General features: G+C 43.8%; 2 protein-coding genes across 5 annotated transcripts in view; one reads left to right on the plus strand and one right to left on the minus strand.

Moving 5' to 3' along the window:
• Nucleotides 1-204: 204 nt before the first annotated feature.
• The window catches only part of Tn (tripartite motif containing protein thin), a 39,447-nt gene continuing 20,789 nt past the window's right edge, over nt 205-18,862 (minus strand). Inside the window, exons 5-16 of one of the 4 annotated variants that reach the window (XM_076385989.1) lie at nt 16,672-17,021; nt 14,342-14,617; nt 12,309-12,630; nt 10,936-11,153; nt 9,407-9,678; nt 8,807-9,116; nt 8,194-8,313; nt 1,921-2,529; nt 1,638-1,796; nt 1,391-1,547; nt 1,027-1,308; nt 205-962 (exon numbers count right to left, since the gene is read on the minus strand). In XM_076385989.1, the coding sequence (XP_076242104.1) occupies nt 531-962; nt 1,027-1,308; nt 1,391-1,547; nt 1,638-1,796; nt 1,921-2,529; nt 8,194-8,313; nt 8,807-9,116; nt 9,407-9,678; nt 10,936-11,153; nt 12,309-12,630; nt 14,342-14,617; nt 16,672-17,021 (3,507 nt within the window). In that variant the 3' untranslated portion in view covers nt 205-530. Of the gene's footprint in view, nt 963-1,026; nt 1,309-1,390; nt 1,548-1,637; nt 1,800-1,920; nt 2,530-6,506; nt 8,113-8,193; nt 8,314-8,806; nt 9,117-9,406; nt 9,679-10,935; nt 11,154-12,308; nt 12,631-14,341; nt 14,618-16,671; nt 17,022-18,862 lie in introns of those variants that run through there. The other 3 variants (XM_076385988.1, XM_076385990.1, XM_076385987.1) reach the window with 3 other exon arrangements.
• The window catches only part of LOC143184052 (uncharacterized), a 35,477-nt gene continuing 35,014 nt past the window's right edge, over nt 18,400-18,862 (plus strand). The window contains exon 1 of the mRNA XM_076385999.1: nt 18,400-18,574. Coding sequence (XP_076242114.1) covers nt 18,437-18,574 — 138 coding nt within the window. The 5' untranslated portion in view covers nt 18,400-18,436. The remainder of the gene's footprint in view (nt 18,575-18,862) is intronic.

Consider the following 18,862-nt stretch of genomic DNA (forward strand, 5'->3'; position numbering starts at 1 on the left):
GGAGAAGGCAGGTGATAGAGTAGAGGGAGAAGGGGAAGAAGAGATAAATGGTAACTTTTTGGTCAACCGACGTCCAAGAGTTTCTGTCCAATTCCATGGTCGATTCAATTCGTCGAGTAACTCTGTGAGACGTGTTAGCATTTGAATAGGCCAGGAAGAGTGAACGGTAGGAAAGTGATAGACAGTCGAGCGAAATCTTATTAGCAAAGTCGAGAGTCGTGTAACCGACAGAATAACTTTTTCTCGAAGAAAAGCTTCTATGGTATTCGACCAATAGGTTTTCCGCTAGAAAATTAGCACGCAAACAACTACATGTGTTAATTCCTAAAGAAGCAAGCAATTTACCGCGACGTCTCACCCCCCAAGAGAAAACTGTAGAAACGGTACAACTGTCTTTTGGCTAGTTTTCGTTCTTGTACAACTTGTCCGTTGACAAGCGAAAATCCTTCTGACTGTTCTGTTTTCAAAGTCGCTCGAAATGCCTGTTGGACGAAGAGAGGTACGAGGTGGGAGGTGAAGGGAAGAAAAAATTAAAAGACTTGGACGCGGTGATTCTCACGATCGCAAACGACTATGTTACCGGTCGACGTGACAGCAACACCCTCTAGACCCTTAAATTCGCCGTCACCGCTGCCCCAGCCGCCGAAAGACTTGAGGAACGCGCCCTCTGGGGTGAATATCTGTATCCTGTTATTGCCGGAGTCAGCGACGACGATGTAACCCTGGTCATCGACAGCGACGCCTCTGGGGAACTTGAACTGACCTTCGTCGGAGCCTTCGGATCCGAAGGAGGTCAGCACGCGGCCGTTCACGTCGAATATCTGGATACGATGGTTGTTGCCGTCACTGACGATCACGCGGTTCGTGTTGCTCACCGCGATGTAGTGGGGGTGTTCCAATTGGCCACGTCCGCTTCCGCAGGAACCGAATTTCCCCACGAACGTGCCGTCCGATTGAAATACCTTCAAATAGACATTGATAAAGGACACTACCTCTTTTCTATCGTTCTTCTCTCCATACACTCACCTGTACGCGATGGTTCTCCTTGTCGCATACATAAATGAATCCAAGGGCGTCTGTGGTAATGCCCCAAGGATAATTGAATCGACCATCGGCGGTTCCCTGAGAGCCGAAAGCTCTCAGAAATCGGCCGGATGGATCGAGCACCTGGATTCTGTGGTGATAACGATCCGCGATGATGTACTGCCCGATCCTGTTTACGGCAACCCCGGCGAGGCAATCGAATTCACCCTCGCCGCTTCCGTATGTTCCGAACTCCTTCATGAAGTTTCCATTGCAGTCAAATACCTGTCGATTTCGAGACACTGTTACCATCGTGAACGAGGTACGGTCACTTTGTTCGCCAGCTCGTTAAACCTTAGATAGTTACTTGAACACGATGGTTGGAGCTGTCGGCCACGACGATGGAGTTGTCTGGACCAACCGCGAGGCCTCTCGGCCAGGTAAAGCATCCGGCTTCGCTCCCCCGCATCCCGAACGTGAACAGCTGCCGCCGCTTCAGCAAGTAGTGACTCCTCCGGCCATTACTGTCGATTTCCAACATCAATTTTACACGCGGATTCGAATTCCCTACAATCGAACGCACGCGTTCTCCTCGAGGCGTGAAAGGTACTCACCTAGTGGAGGAACCTGCTGCCGCGGGTATAACGGGAGCTGCTGTAGGGGACGTGGGGGAGCCTGACGGGTTTTTTTGATCGTCGTCAGAGGATTCGAAAGATGTTTGACCAGCGTGCCTCAAGGGTAGACCGAGCGATAACCTTCTGGAGGTTGTGCTGCTACTAGAATCACATTAATCTCTCAATGTTTACACGGAAGTATGTCCTTAGTCGGAGGAACGAAAAAAGTTGAAGCGATCAAGAGTGAGTTTTTGTTCGAAGCAATAGATACTCGAGGTCTTACCTCGACGATGGGATTGTGGAGGCAGAGGAAGAAGGCTCCTTGTCCTTGATGGTGCGATTCCCGTACTTGTTCTTCAAGTACCTCGCCCAGGAGCTGAGAGCGGCGCCATCCTTCTCGGTTCCTGCTCTGTCGCGCTCAGGGCTCGGCTCTCGGGACTTGAGAGCGTGGGTACTCCGACTCCTGGCCAATTCAGAGCCGGCTCCGTACTTGGCTGCCAGATAAGCGTTCGGCGACTGGGTCGTCGGAGAGGGTGGTTCCTCGTCGAGGTCGAGGTCATCGCCGCCAAAGTTGTGCGAGCTTCTGGACCGGGCCAGCCGCTGCCTTCTTTCTTTCAGCGCGGCATACCGTGACCTCGTCGACAGGGGTGACTCGATCTCGGTGTCCGCGTCTCGTTCGCGTTCTCGTTCTCTCTCGCGGTCCCTTTCTCTTTCGCGTTCTCGTTCTCGTTCTCTTTCTCGTTCCCGCTCCCGCTCCCGCTCCCGTTCCCGCTCCCGTTCCCGCTCCCGCTCCCGTTCCCGATCCCGCTCCCGCTCCCGCTCGCGTTCCCGCTCCCGCTCCCGCTCCCGGTTTGCTATCACCGCTGCTTGGCTCCTGCTCTTGTTCAGGAACCTGGAACATTGTGCAACGGACGTTGGCTCGTTCAAATATTCTTTCTTAATTTAGGAGCCTGTTATTTGCCGATTATTAGGAACCACTCGTTGAGTGAGAGATTATTGATCGTTCAAGGAATGATTCTTCACAAAATAGTTTTCTAGTCACAAGCGACCGATTTCTACTGTCTCGGGTCGAACTTTTATGGAAACATTCAAGGACATTATTACGTTACTCCTGTTATCTTTAGCGAACAGAGACTGAAGCTTGCGTCCTTCTGGCGCTGTTAATATGGTTGCAACATTTAGTAAGCACGTAACGATAAAGTAATCTCGTGAACCTAAATTCGTTCGTATCCTAAATTCTGCTCCGTGATCTCTTCTATCGATTCATTTTCTAGTTAAACATTGATTCTGCCGATAAACCCGGATATGTTTTTCATTATTATATCGATTCGTTAGTGTTGACCTTTTGGGAATATATTCCATAGTATTTGCCCATAGCATCGTGTAAATTTAATCTGTGTATCGGCGTTGTACGAGTTGTGAACACGGATGCGTATCTAGTATGTTGTATGTCAATTTGTAACAGGTGCATGATATGCCGGTTCCTTATCGTTGCCCCCATAAACCCTTTAAAGTTGAGAGAGACAGACTAGGTTCTGTATCGCTGAGAGCGATGTCGTTTCAAGTAACGTTTATCGCTTTTAATTATCGACTCTTTTTCGTTTATCCATCGTCTGGGTGTTCATGAACGTATGCCGTTAGAGGATGGCAAATAGAGGACGGTCGAATAAGGCACGCTTGCTATTGGTTTAACGAAACGTAATAGATAGTCAAGTAACTTTTATCGAATCTCACAAAGAGATGCTTGATACTTTTTTTTAATTACATGTACAATCGAACAGTCATGGAACGTTGGAATTCGTGAAGCATTGCAGCGCAATATTTGCGAAACAAATTCGGACGATTTACGCTGAAATATTTTTCGTACGCTTTATTTAGTGTGTGTATCACTTATTCGAGCAACTTTTGGAAAGCGATAAACGTTCGTTTTTTAATATATGCGGTAAACATGTATACGGGACACGAGTTACTACGTTCGGTAGTCGTAAAATTTTAGAGCTGCCTGTAACCCATATCTTTCGAGGTTTCTCGTAAAATTTGAGGAACGTCGATGCTTGAATCGCGTCGAAATTTTGAAAGTTCATGTTCTCCGTTATTTAAGAGACAAGAATTCACGTAATATGTAACTATCGAGTCAGTTTAGATTGAGCAGTGGTTTTCGTTGAAACCTCTGCATCGTGTGCATCCACAGTGAAGCAGATTTAATTGATCTTGAACGGTAAAACGTATTGGAATAACATCCGCGTTTCCAGTGAAGTGGACTACACCGACCAATATAGCCCGTCGGACTATCTGAGCTGCAGCGTGTATTTAAAGCAACAAACGCGTTATATTTAAACCTTTACTGGACGCTGCAGCGCTTTCCGTGTGGTGCACAATGCGGTCATATCGCTTTCGTTCGTAACATTTTTCATCTATTTTTTATCAATCATTTCGGAGCCTGACGTTTAGTTAATGACAAGCGTATCGTTAATGAAATTATTAGGTAAACTCAATCTGAAAGACAGTGATCGCAATGGGATTGATGTTACTCGTTGAAGCACGATGAGATTACAGTTTTATTTTAGAAATGAAGTGTTATTCCTATGAAACGTTGATTAATGTGTGAACGGTTTGCAAGCGATTGTTTCGTTCGCTGGACAATTCGTTTGTAAAGTTCGAACCCGTTCAAGTCGCTGGTTCTTCCAAGGTTCTAAAACAATGATACTTTCCTCGCAGTTGACTCTGGTCCTACACATGGATCGATTTTTACCTTCTCCTCGGAACTACATTATCGCCAAGTACGTTGTAAATTCGTAGTGTGAGCGTGCGTGCATCTTGAGATGGTACAACAGAGGTCGAAGGTCTTAAATTTAAAAGAAAACCGAACACTCCCTCGTGAAGTTCCTCACGGAGGCGTGTGTGACGAGCAACGAAAAGATCAAATCTCGCATGATCGATTCTGACGGACGTTCAATCTGTTAGTGGAATAAATAAAGATGCATTTTCTCTTTTTTTATTTACTCTTGATCTTGACGTGTACGTGTGTACGTTTACTTCATCACAATGAACGAGAAATTAGGACAACGTACAAACAAACGAGAAAATAACAAAGAAACTTAGGCAATTGGGAAGAGAAGTATATGAAAAAGATATTTGACTGTGAAACATTTAAGACGAATACGAAGAAAAAAGAGATTTGCAGGCGGGTTACGACATTTCTTTACTTCGTTTATCTTTTTCCTTCTTTTGTTATACGTATAGAAACTGAGGACAAGTTGAGAGGGAAATAAATAATACGAGTTATCACAAAGAAATGCAGTTTATTTACCACACCGACAAACTGACGCAAGCCTATTCGCTAGGAAAAAGAGTACAAAAACTTAATGATATGAAACATGGTTGGTGGCACGAATTGCTTGTCGTGCGTTACGCATCACGTTTTATCTTGCGATCAACGAGAATGGTATCGCCTGACATGCTATTCGAGTCACTATTTGCTTTCATGGGAACGATCGAAGAAGCTTCGTTTCAGCGTGGATTCAAAAGCTATTTTGGGAGGACGGTTTTTCTCACTACATTCTGTTATGCAAACGCGTGCGACTCCTCTTGCGTCTACGAAGCTACGCGTGTATGTACTTGAGCAATGCGGGGGACATTTCTATCGCGGGTATCAACAACGATTAGGAACAACAATTACGCTTACGATTGTACGTACGAATTATCACAATGTATAAAATGCAACTTTCATTAATCGATATTGTTAACGTCAATTAGCAAATCTTCTATCAGTCACTCTCCGTGGTTTAGCAGTGTCATTTAGTGTGTACAGATGATGCTTTCTGAGTCTGTTTTAGAACCTATGATCAAGACCTGATTTTCTGATAAAACGTATAAAAAACAGAAAGGTCTGAAGAAATGTAGGTTCGGAAGGATATTTCGAAATATTCAGTCTTTTAGTTTATAAGTTTTTTTATGTAATTACGTGTACTACATACGACGTTTCGACAAGTCTATAAGTAAGAGATGCTTTTTGGAATTAGATTCGCATATACGTCAGCTACGTATGTATATGTACTCTCTAGTTCTAGCGACACGTGTCAGACCGAATTCTACAAAGTACTGAATTCATAAAAAGAAGACATGAATATTTCGAAATCAATGATTAGACGATCCTACATTTATTAAAACTTTTGTTTCTTTTCGTGCGTTCTACCAGATGAAGTACACAGATATGTAATGCAACATATAGGTATGACGATTCCACGGATATGACACACGTTGCATTCGATGTTGCATTATATCTGTGTTATTCGCTTGAATGAGGATAGCCTCGATCAATAGTCCTGAAACACTCTGTATATTGGATGGAATACAGTTAGAACATGAAAGATTCCGTAGCAGCAGTTTCACGAGGTAGAAAGTAAATAGCGCGCTGAAGTTTAGGGAACGAAGGTGAATGGAAGTTCTAGAAGGCAAGAAAGAAGAAATTCCGATCAACTATTTACCGAAATGTTTTGCCCCTCGCTTTAAAACAGATGTCCCGTGCGAGCCAGCATTCTTTCTCGACACTCGAGCAACTTGAAGAAAGCACAACGACAATTGTGAAGGGAGGGGAGGAAGGTAAAAATAACGAAGAGGAGGGAGGAAGAAACTGCTGCATCGGATCTTCCTATCCAAGGCAGTCTCGTCTGTTTCCAGGAGAGCAGTCCTGCAGTCTTTTAACGCCGATGAACAGAAAACGGAAGAAAACGGACGCGAGTCGAACGTGAAAATACGTGAGAAAGGTTCAGGGAGCACGTATATACGTGTAAATATATATACGGGTTACAGGAAGAGATTGATTAGAACGCTGTAACACAGTACGGACACACAGAAAACGGTGGTTACCATTTGCATCGGTATACTGATATCGACACCAGGCGTGTCCCCGTGCTCGTTGGAACTGTCGGTCTCTTTGGATTGGGTAGCGTTCGCGACTAATGCACCGTTCTCAATGTTAGTTCTCAGTACGAGGTCGGTCGTTTGGGAACGAATCGTGCTCGTTTCGTCTGTGCTTTCGCCCTCGACGACTTTGCCGACGTCGTTGACCTTGTTCAGTATAACCCACCCGTTTTCGTCGATGATCCATGCGCTATCGCTCGTCACTGAACCTTTGCGCGAACTTTCTTCATTCATCGACGATGACACCATCAACGATAGCTCACCATTCATTTCACTGGTATTTGTCTTAGCCAGGAGTTTCGCGTTTCTTGACGCATCTTCTCCGTCTGGCTTGGAAACTCCTCGATTGTCTGGCTTCTCTATGGGCGTTGCTCTGTCTGACTCGCTATCGGATTCGTCCGATACAAGCCAGCCGTTTTTGCCGATACTGTTTTGCCTTTCCCCTCGACTCCTCGGCAAATTCTCGGACGACTGTGACAAGCTCAGTGTTTTGCCGCTCTCTGTTTCGTCATCCTCGTCGTCCGCGTCGTTGTAACGTTTGCCTGTTGTTTCACCAACTTTTGTCGAAGAGTCTTGTGTATGCTCTTTCGACAATGACTCTCGGGTCTCGTTACTCGAAGACCCTTCTTGATCGATAGCTTTTAAACTCGGAGAAATTCTCTGAGGGCTCGCCGGCTGTAGATCTTGATCGGTGATCACCCATCCATTATCGTCGAACAATTCTTCGATACTCTTTTCCCCGATTATCGAAGAACTCGGACGTTTCACGCTATCGTCGTATCGTTCCACCGAGATGCAATTATTTGCGGTAGGATGGCTCGATCGAACGGTTAGCACAGTGGTCTCGTCTTCGGTCTCAGAGTCGGTCGATCGATCGTCGTCGGAAACTGCTTCGCTTCCCGAGGTTCGACCATCGTCCTCCCTTTTCTCAGGATTCTCTGTCTTCTTAGGTTTTACGTTGCTGTTCTCGTCCCTGGACTCGTCCTCTTCCTCGTCGGTTTCCGAAATGCTTTCGGTGCTACTTTCTGAATCGCTCTCCGAATGGTAGCTGAATTCATCTCGAGATTCCCTTTCGTCGTCTTCGATGGATGTCCTTTGCGAATCTTCCAGCGATTTCATTGAACTCGCGAGGCTTCTCGCTTGCGAATGGTATCCTTCGTCTTGAACACGCAGATCGGTAACCGATCCGCGTCGATCGGTTCGATCGGTTCGATCGGTTCGATCGGTTCGATCGGCTAACGAAGAGTTCACGTCGTTCCCCGAACGACCTTCCACATACGCGTCTTCGTGGAGCCCGCTGCGGTTCTCTACTCTATTATCGTAACCGTTACCTTCGAGACTTTTGGGTCTAGTCGCGGAGGAGGAAGAGGATGAGGTGATCGTTTCGTCGGTGTCCGTACTATCGTCCGTTCCGTGGGTTCGTGTACTCGACTGCGGTTTAACCATCGATCCGTCAATGTCGTAAGCCGCGTTCTTAGCCGCGTTCTTAGCCGCGATTTTGTAATCCTCGACACGATCGGTTGACGGTTCATCGTGTTCGTCACTAAACGTCCTAAAACGATTACGGTCGTGGGGGTTACTGGAATTAGAACTGGCCTGATGAATCTGACCGTGGTCTACGTGTGCTACGAACCTGCTGGTGTAGCCGGCCGGCGTTGTCAACGTCGCGCCGCCGCTCGTTGTAGTCGTCGTCGTCGTTGTCGTTGTCGGGCTCGTCACCGATTGCGCGGGACTTCCTCTCGGCGACGAATACCTAAGACACGAGTGATCGCTCGATATTCTAGTTCAATCTTCTCTGTTTCCTCTGTCAAACGGCCATCTACGTTCCCTTTGCATACGCGTCCCTCGTCTCTACCGTTCGCTATTAATTCCGCTTTTCGACCGGCTACCGCGGCACTCGACGTGTCCCGAAATTCGGACGATCTCCCGCTAAAGATTCTAGTTAATGTTCGAAATTGCGGACAATTTCTCTTATTGACGTTTGCCACGATGGGACGTGCTTTCCCCGTTCGTAGGGGACGGTATTGATTTTCGTTTCCTCGGAGTTGTTGCATCACGCTCGTTATTTATTAACAGAAAGAGAGAAGGATTTCACGAGATGAACGTAGAAACGTTATCTGCCCTGTGAAATTCGTCTCGTACCTTTCCACGATTCGATTCGTATCGAAAAGAAAAGCTGCATCATCACGATGTTACTTGTTAATGGGAACCCTTCAGTTATAAGAGCCGAAGGAAGATATACTTGCCTGGTCGAAGGGGAGTCTTCCTTGCTGCCGCGTCTGGCTTCCGCGCTTCGGGCGAGCAGGGGGCCAATGTCTGTCCGTGCCATCGCGGACTCGTTCCTTTGCCGATCCTGTACAGTCGAAGGCGTCGTCGAAGACGCTGTGGTCGAGGGATGACCATCAGTTTCCGATTCCTCTTCGGTCTCGGATTCCGTCTCTTCGGAGGAACTGCTAGTTTCCTCCTCCTCATCCTCTTCTTCCTCCTTCTTTTTTGTCACAGGCTCCTCTCTCGTCGTTGGGGTTTGCGTGGGTGGTGGAGGAGCTGCACGATTACCTACAGAAATATCGGAATAAATATCTGCTGCTTTCTTTGCTTTCTTACAATTTCGAGATATTTTGTCCTTTGACGCGAGATAGATTCGCAAATGAAATATACGAGCATATTTCCCCCTTGGGTAATCAATCGTTCAGTTGAATATTAAAGGAATTTTTCTGTCTTTATAACACTAGTACTGTTTACCGATTGCAACTATCCTGATATGGAAGGAAACTGTGATAAATAGTAGCGCATGGTTATGTACAAGTATTTGATTGAAGGTAGTTTGAAGATTGGGAAGGCATCACCTGTTCCTAAAAAACGGCTCTGGAAAGATCTCGTCGCTGGCGTAGCATTGGCAGAATCTTTGGCGGGTGTTGGGGCACCAGTCGGTCCTGATGTGGCCGTGGATGCCGTGTTCGAAGCTGGTGCCCTCGACAAATATTTCTGCTTCATTTCCTCGGCAGTGAATGGTGCACCCGTGCTGCGGATTCCTGATCCCCCTGAGCTCTCTGAGCCTGTACTCGAGTCTGACGAGGCGCTTCTCGTCGCAGGGGTGTGAGTATCCGTTGAAGTTCTCCTGCGAGCAACGATATTTCAATTAACGACTTCCTTCAACCGGATAACTCGATGGAGTAACGCGCATTCGTACGTTGTAATTTCCGCCAATGATATTCCTGTACACTGTGCTATTGCTCTCATTTACATTCAATGTATTATTCTCCAAGTTTGTCTAACTTCGGAGGGCGTGTTCTTCCACCATCTTGAAGACGTTGAATTATTGTTATTAATGAACATGAAACGTCCTTTGCTTTGAAACGATGTACATGAGTGTATGAAGGATGTGAAATGGGACAAATACTTATTTAAATACTACTGCGGCACAAAAGTTTTGTTACAACTGCGTAGAGGATGGACGCAGAACATATTTAAATTTCTCCAAAAGGTGTTACTAATTTATTGTTGGAAGCTGGTGATTCGTTAAAAAAGAATGGCCAAAGGTGCGAACGTATAGCACGATTGTACAGAGTGGAATTTCGAAATTAAAAAGGGATCTCCACCCTTTTCCCTTTTCCTTGTTTCGCCTATTTGAATTCTTGCTCGTTCAAATGCTCGACATAGCGTTACAAACCTATAAAAATTCTCCGTGAAAAAATTGAGGGCGATTGAAAAAAGAATGCTGATTCGTGGGCCAGAGTTTACGAGCGGAGGAAAAAACAAAAAGTTGACCCGTTTAAATTTCCGCAAGTGGTAGGAAAAAATTTGCATGAACAGGAAACCACTAGCACCGAACATTCCTCGTGACCAGCAGAAGAACAATCGTTTTATCGTATGCCTTCGGAATTTTAAAAAATGCTCTCATTTGAATATTTCGTTGCCGACCAACGCCGCCAACCGTTTCTCTAACAACCGTTCTTTTATTGAAACCAAAAAAGGAAGGTTCTATCGTTCCTATTTTTTGGGAAACTATCGATTCAACGATTAAAGCGCGATACTGCGTCAACGTGTTCGTATCGAATACGTCGTGCCGCGCCGCGTAAGAGCCCCAACCGTTCAATCGAAACGATCCATTTCTACCGAACAGCCATAAATCCGCTCGTCTGACTAGGCACGCTCTCCCGTTACTGGCAACGCATAGGAAATGAGACACCTGTGACTTCATGTTAATGCTACTACAACTGAATACGATCAGACTGTACATTACCAAAGTCAAGAGGGCCTAATTTATTGCAAGAACCTTCTATTAATGAATTAAGCTCGAAGAATAGAGACCAAAGAAAGTGCTACTATTCCATGCACGAATAATTTGAAAACACTAAAGATGTGTGGTACGTACCTTGCGGGCATTGGTCTGCGCGCAGGTTCCTCAGGTTCTCGTTCTGGGGGTGGTTCCCGAGGCGGTGGATGTACAGGTGCAGGTGTTTGCGCAGGACGTTCTTCCACAGTTTCGGTCGCAGGTGCAGCCGCAGTTTTGTTTTGCTTTTTGATCCTGGAAATTTCGTCGTCTTCACTGGTTTGTCTCGCCATCGCTGTAGGTACTTTTCTGACCTGCACCTAAGCGACAAACAGAATTGTTTAACGTGTCTGCTGAAACAGCGTGGACAATAATACTCTCGGTTAATTGTTGCAGCTTTTTGAGTGGACTTGCATCTACGTTAAACTATTCCTGGCTGATTACGCGGTTGAAAATATGTTATGCGCAGTCCTTCCATGCTGAGCGTGCACTTCCGCATTATGCAGTAACACGCGCACACTGCGAATTAATATGCTTTCCTGATTTTGTGTCCGCGTTCAAATTCGCTTAGAGATGAATAGGCGTGTGTTCATTGGATGAAGGAGGTCTGATACAAATATACTCGAGAAGGAAAGATGAATACATTTGATGGCAAAAAATATATTCGTGTATACTCATATCTTTCATTTATATTATAATTGAATTTTTGTACAAAATATAGCAACTAACTACACATTAAATTCATCCATTCGTGTCTTCAATTATTTCCATATTTATGAGCTGAGATCAAGTACACGTATCACATTGCGCTACGCTTCGGTCTTCGTGAAATATTGAATTATTTGAAATTCGCCGAGATTTATTTCCTTTACGTGTCCATAGAGGGAGCGATATGTTTTCCCCGCAACAGTGTATACGTTCACCGATCAAAAATTTAGTTCCCGTCAAATCGCATCCAAGCGATATAACGCGAGATTTTCAAGTTACTTTCGTTGTGCTCCCCATCAAATCGCCGCTCGCAATCCATTCCCATATATCGCCTGCCATAATAAGGGGTATCCGTGTGAAAATTCTGTGCCGGTATCACTGTCAAAAATAAATACGACCGTGTGAAATTGACGAACATCTCTGACAATATTTCTAGTGTATGCGACACTCTAAAAACATCCGCGACCACCGTTCAATTTTCAATTCATCTATCGCATAGTTTTCTCTCAACGAGAAACCTACGAAAAAAGAAACGTTCTCGAAAACGAAGAAAATGGTCGGGTATTCGTGATCAGTATTTCAAATGAGAGTAAAAGTTCTTTATTAAGCATGAAGATCGCAAATAATGCCTTTCACCGTAACAGTACGTACTTTTCAGATTCTTCTCTCTATCGAAAACAGTGTTGTTTGAAGAGAGTATACGTGGAAAAGGCAATATAAAATAAAAAGTGTTACAAGGGAAATGCAAGAGCAGAAATTGAACTAACCTGAGGCTTTGGTGGTTGAGGTTGTTGAACGGGAAGTGGCGGTGGTTCCTCCTTTTTCCTCTTTCCAGCCCTTTCGTACTCTTGGAGCTTCCTCATTACACGCGGCGAATCTGTGAGACGAAAAATCCCAGAAAGTGGTCCACGTGCCGCGTCTTCCGTGTCGAGAACGCGTTCACGCAATCCTGAGGATTCCTGAGGCGTTGACGTAAACCTGACGGTCGACCTCGAGTCGCCGTCAGAGTCGTCTCCGTCTCGGTGCCGCATGAATCGACTCCTATACCTCGACTTGTTCCTTGGAACATCGTATTCCGGTGCATCGTACCTGGGGAAATAAACATTTTTATCTTTCGAACTGTTCTCATGAAAATTTCTTTCTTCAAATAGGTGATATCGTTCGAACAATAAAATAACGAAACATGTGTACTGAGTTATGGCCCGATAGGATTATATCTTTTAATTAATATAGGTAATATAAATTCATGTCAAAGAGGGAAGAACGTAGATATGGAAACCGATTAATGCTTTATGTTCCATTACAACTTTAATTCGAAAGGATAACGGTTTTCCTTTTGTTGAAGGAATTTATTTCTTCAAACGGAATTTCTAGCTAGAGCGTAAACGGTACATTTTATTCCGCACGATCTGAAACTGGGTTATCTGCCTTTCAAGGTACTGCACAGCGATAGATTTATCGGGTTTATCCGAGTGTTGCTTGATTATCGCTTTACAGACACGAAGATGGGTTCGTATAATGAGAGAAGGTCAGGAAGGAGAACGGCGGCGCACGTTGACGGTAATTGATCTCGTTCAAATCTGTACAAGCGCACCTTCTTGCGCCTGAGAAACGGGAAACGCCAATTTCGCATTTACAGTCCCTTCAATTATTCGAGATCGTTTGGATAGAAAATGAGGTCTGGGAAACCGGGGCCCATTAATGCTATGATCCAATTTTTTACAAAGTTACGTCTCGAAGAAAGAATATTATCTCTTTCAAACTAACACTTTAGCAAACATTCAGAAATAATTGCAACACTGTTGACGAAAGAACTGTACCGGGTTTTATTGGACCTATTGTCGAAATAGAATTCGTTTTGGCCAGCCGTTTAATGAAATTTTTTCCCAACAAAGGAATATCGATAACGAATACAAGAATTTTCAATTATTGTTTCTTCATTGTTTGTACGCGAAAAAATCTCCAAATCGTCTAATTGTTCAAAAGAAGAGTAAAAGGGAGACAGTCGTGCAAGAAGCTACCCTGAATTGCGGTATCTTGCGGTATCGAGAACATGGAAGGTGTCGTAACGTACTACGCGTTGTGTGTTAATTACCGTTTATTACGCGGTGCATTATATCAAAAGCTTTTCATTTACATTTTGACGAGGTAGCTTAGTGAAACGGTCCAGCGGTGGATATTACACGAAACGGGCAGTAATTAAAGTCGGCCGCGCCTATTTCGGCCTCGAGGAAGTCGTTCTCGGCGTGGGCCACGGAAAAGATACAGCTAGAGAAGCCACATGTATTTATAACATTTGCTAGAATAAATATGTGGGACATCCTGAAAAATGTATGCCCACCACGGCCGTTGCTTGGCAATATTCCAAAATGATCTTTGTTCATGGTCAAACAAGTTTTTACCGGTCGGCTGGTTACGCCGAATTCCGTTTTCTCTGTCTTCGCATGCGATCAATACTCCGCCCTTTTAAATGTTTATAGCATTATTCTTTCGTAAGAAATACCTTCTATATTAAAAACTATTTCATAAACAGTAGGCTTGCTTTCGCGTAAGGAATAAGGAATGTTCGCGTAATCCTTTCTTATCCCACCCTCGAAACTCGCAAATAGAGTTTAATGAGAACACTCTTCGAAGAGTACTTTTCCGTGTTGATTGTTTCGATTGATTCCATCCCCTTCGATTTTTAAGATTCGTAACGTAAGAGTACGTCTTAAGCTGAGCTAGACAGCGTCGAGGAGAGAGAATCCCGCGAAAGGGTTGGGAAAAATGGGAAATAACAAAGCGGAAAAGTGATAATTACTCGTAGTCGGGCACGTATCGATTCCTTGCGAGCCGTTCCTCCTCTTGCTGTCGATACTGCGAGGCCAGACGGTGGTCGCTCTTGCTTCTCATGAGACCGGGTGACCCTCCGGGAGGTGCCAAACTGCTGGAGCTGCCCAACAACCCCCCGCTTCCGGTCTCAGGCTTAATATTCAGCTCGCCATAACCGGCTACGTGGAGGACCAGCTGGTTCGGATCATGGGCCATCACGAAACGCACTCGTCGGCTGTAATCCCCGGCTTCGTACTCGAAGTTCCTGCAAGTGGTTGTGAAATTAATGCTCTGCTATCTGAATCGTTCCCTTTTACGGTATAGGTACGTTGTTGCATCTATTGTAAGTACAGAAGCGGTTCACCAGCTTTATTATATTACTTCTAAAACGGGTCAAACAAAGTAATTCGAACAAGTGTAGCAATATTTTATCTCCATTTGGGAAATTAGAAGCTAAACGAGTCGAAAAAGGTGAGCGTAATTAATTAGGGAAGAGGGCTCTGTCCCATATGGAAATTCACAGAGAAGACTCGTCTGTTAAACAGTTACTGCGTATAGCACAGACACAGCCTTTGCATTTTATATCAGTTGGCTGCTTCTTTCTCCCTGTACCGTCGTTTCTCGTCGTATTTATCGCGAAACTAAGGGACCGAGCCCCTAAATGTTTCGAAACTTTCCTCTGTCCTTCTTCTTTAGCTATTTCGATAATCTGTCCCCTATGAGGGCAATAAAGGAGAGGTAGGACCAAGGGACTATTTAGAAGCAAGAGGCGGTTAGTATGCTGTCGCATCGCGAGCTAGTTCGAAGGGTAAGCAAAATTTCGACAAGCTGGGGATGAAATGCTCCGTTCGTGTTATGCACGAAAGAGGATTGAGTGCGAAAGTTGAGTCCCGTTGCAGAAGAGGGGCATCTTCTCGCGATAGAAACTTTCGGAGAATATCGGAGAAGTAATTTGGAAAAAGGAGCCGTTAGCCGTGCAAACGGCACGGAATTGTTCTAAAATTAGAAAGAAAGTTTCATTATATTCCAACTATACGGCCTTGCGAGCTGCTGGAACTTCTCCTTTGAGAATTAAAAGGCAACTTTTACCTCTTCAAGGGAGCGAAATCCCCAAATTGGAAGATTTATAGCATTACGCAAATGTCTTACGGCAAGTTTTACCAGTATGTAGTAATCTATAAATTGCAGATCTTAAAATGATCAGGAACGTTGCAAGCTGGAAGAAAATGGCTTCCATCTCGAGTAATTATTTTCGATTCAAATCCTCTTAAGACACTAGGGAATTACCTCTATCATTTTTCGCCCAATTTTCTTTGTATTTTATTTCGACTGTATCCATCGAGAAAGCAAATATTCTTTTATAACTGATCGTAGAAACTAGCGAGTATATAGAATGTGCAGGTGCAAAGTAGAATGCATTGAACGGTGAATAGAGAAAAATTAAACGATGAAGGCAAAGATAGACGTATTTTTGCAAGCATACGAAAATAGTGATTTATCGTTGGTTGTCTGAATTATGTTTCACGCTCCATGTAACATGGATACCTTTATACTGCGAGAATTTATGGAGAGTGGATGTATATGAAAATGTCAAAACGTTAAATATTTTGGTTATCTACGAAATGTACGAGCCTTCACAAAATTCGTTGACACATAATTGAATGCTGAGAGAACCGAACAATGTATTTTTAACAGAAAGAAGGGTTAACGACAAATGCCTCGCTGTTCAACTTGATGCACGATAAAACACGAAAAGGGAAATAGACGCTTGGGAAATAGCCCCTCTATGGATAGGAGTCCTCGTGTTTTATATTCAAGGGGACCGTTACTCTCCAAAGAGTTTCTAATGAATTTTAAAAGGACTAGGAATTTTCAGATCTTTCCCTTAACTTACGCACCATTACGACGTCGAACCTTATAGTACAATCCTGCATTTTATGAAATTAAATAATGTTTAAATTTGCTTCCATCGAGTTCCATTTGCATAGTTTTACAGTAAAATTCGAAAAAAAAGAGAAAATGTTTTTGATTCTCTATTCTCGATTGTGACGATATGGTTGATAGGTCCCGTAAGGCCACTATATGAACATTTTCAAAAATAACAGGTATCAGGGAGACATTTATTTCTACGCTTAGGTCATGAAGCAATCATTTTTTCCCGAAGTTTTAGAAAATTAGCAATGAAATATTCTGGCATGGTGTACTCGAAGAATCTTATTTTCATCGATGAAACATGACAACCGTCGAGAGGGCTGATTTCTATGATCGCAGTCGTAGGGGTTAGGAGAAAAACGTCTAGGAGATTTATGAACGACAAACCTGATGAATTCCACCGTACGTAGGAAGAGCTCTTTCGTGTCGAGAAGTTCGGAATCATCCCATGGCACGTTTTCATTGATGTGAGCCTCCGCTAGATCGCAGTTGCTCTGAATATTCGCGATCTCCAATTCGAGATTCTCTTTGAGCTGAATCAGGCCTCTGAGCTCGGTGCTCAGGTATCGATCGACCTCGTTACGCAGATGTTCCGTACGGTCTTTCAAAGCCTTGCTCAGCCTTCGATAAATCTCGTCCACCTCTTCCATGACCGAGGCGCAGTTTGTTTGCAGACCCAATGTGTTTTTCTCGACTAAAGCCAGCGCGTCCTGTAACCTGTGTAACCCTCTGCGAATCTGGAAAAGAAGATTATCATTGGATCGGTCAGAATTCCTCACGAAGATCGGACGATTTTCCTTTTCCGATTATGCACGATACGGCCTACTTTAGTGGCGAGTTAAACCCTAGCAAAACTTATGGAAATTTCAAAAATCGCGTTTGGTCAGAAGGAAGGGAATCCACATTGTTACATGGGAACATTTATTTTCTATATATTATGGGCGAACAAACACACCAGCAGTTATTTTAGGATCACACATACATTGCATCTAGTTGCACTGCGGTTATGTTGACCTAAATTTCAGTTTATAGGACATGGGGTGAGGTCGTTTAATTGGCTATACTTGCGTTGGGTACTATGGAAAAACTTTGTACATAATAATTGTAGTTTGGTAAATTATTGTTAATAATAGTTTATAAAACGAAGCTTGAACTGATTCAATTGACGCGTAAAATGAATGATGAAGTTTATCGTTAAATCGAACACTATGCCGTGTATGTAGTATGTTGATACATATACATACATATGTAGGTCCATATAACAACGCAACTTGCGCCACTTCGAAGCGAGAAAGAGAATCTGTTTCGCGATTGTTTGCCTTGGTATCAACGCATTTCGCGTAACCTAAAACTTTTCAATTTCAAACATGTAGCATCATTCATAAATCATTCCTTTTAAATTCCAACGAGAGATGTTCCGGCCTGACTTACAGTTTCGAAAGCATTTCGGACGTTAATCGACATGTTGGACCACTTTTGAAATATTTACCTTAAAAATGGAGTAAGCGAGAAATTGATTGAAATGTTCGTTACGTTACTTTTTACAGAAATGAAATAAGAGTGTTTTCCTCTGATACAGAAATGTTTCGCCAGATTTCACTGAAAGTTTCTTGAAATTACATAATTATTATCGAGCCACTCACAATTCTCCTCCATTGATAATCGATGATAAGGTATAGTTTATCTCAATTGTAAAAAACATTCAATCGTAGCAGCATCGGTTACGAATTATTCGTTGAAATTTTCAAAGAATTCAAAAAAAATTGTGTTAACGATGAAACGCTCCCTTTCAAGTTAAACGAATATGCGCAAGAGTGGGCAGATATTTTGGCAGCAAGGGGTATTCTGGAGTATAGACCGGTAAGAGAATACGGTGAAAACATCTACGTAAGTTTCTGGAGGGATGTGCCTCACGATATAAAGCCAAAGGATCCTCTGGAATCTTGGTTAGTCTTAGCGAAACACTGGAAACCTATTACCACGATAGCCTATCTACTTTGCGCTACAGTATTTACCGATTAAATTTGAATTTCAAAACAACCCAGTCGTGTTTCATCGTATTTAATTGGTTTTCAGGTACCGAGAAGGTAGATACTTTAAGTATGGGCAGGATGAGGTGCCAAATTTAAAAGATGTGCGTAACTTTACGCAAATGCTATGGAAGGAGACGAAATCGATGGGCCTGGGAATGGCGACTGGGTCTGATGGGAAAATTTATGTCGTCTGCAATTATGAACCTCCTGGTAATGTCGACGGCAAGTTCGCAACCAATGTAACATCGAAGCCAGTGGTAAAGTCCTTAGCTCTCTAGATTTCTATCATTTAATATGCTCTAGATCGATTTTTCGCACGTTTATCTAAGATTTTTAGAATTAATTTCATCGTAATAGCTTCTTTCTTTTTCTGTCCGCCGCGCTATCGGCTAGGTTAACTTTTATCGAACTCGTAAAAACGCGATGAGAACAGGTGGAAATTGGAAGCTGTCGGAGAAATCAGTCCGCGTTAGGAGTTGATAGAAAAGCGAATGGAAGTCACAGGCGAAAAACGTACGATCCGGCACGTTTTCGAGCGGCCAGAA

This window comes from Calliopsis andreniformis, chromosome 9 (assembly GCF_051401765.1).
Source record: "Calliopsis andreniformis isolate RMS-2024a chromosome 9, iyCalAndr_principal, whole genome shotgun sequence".
NCBI classification, from domain to species: domain Eukaryota; kingdom Metazoa; phylum Arthropoda; class Insecta; order Hymenoptera; family Andrenidae; genus Calliopsis; species Calliopsis andreniformis.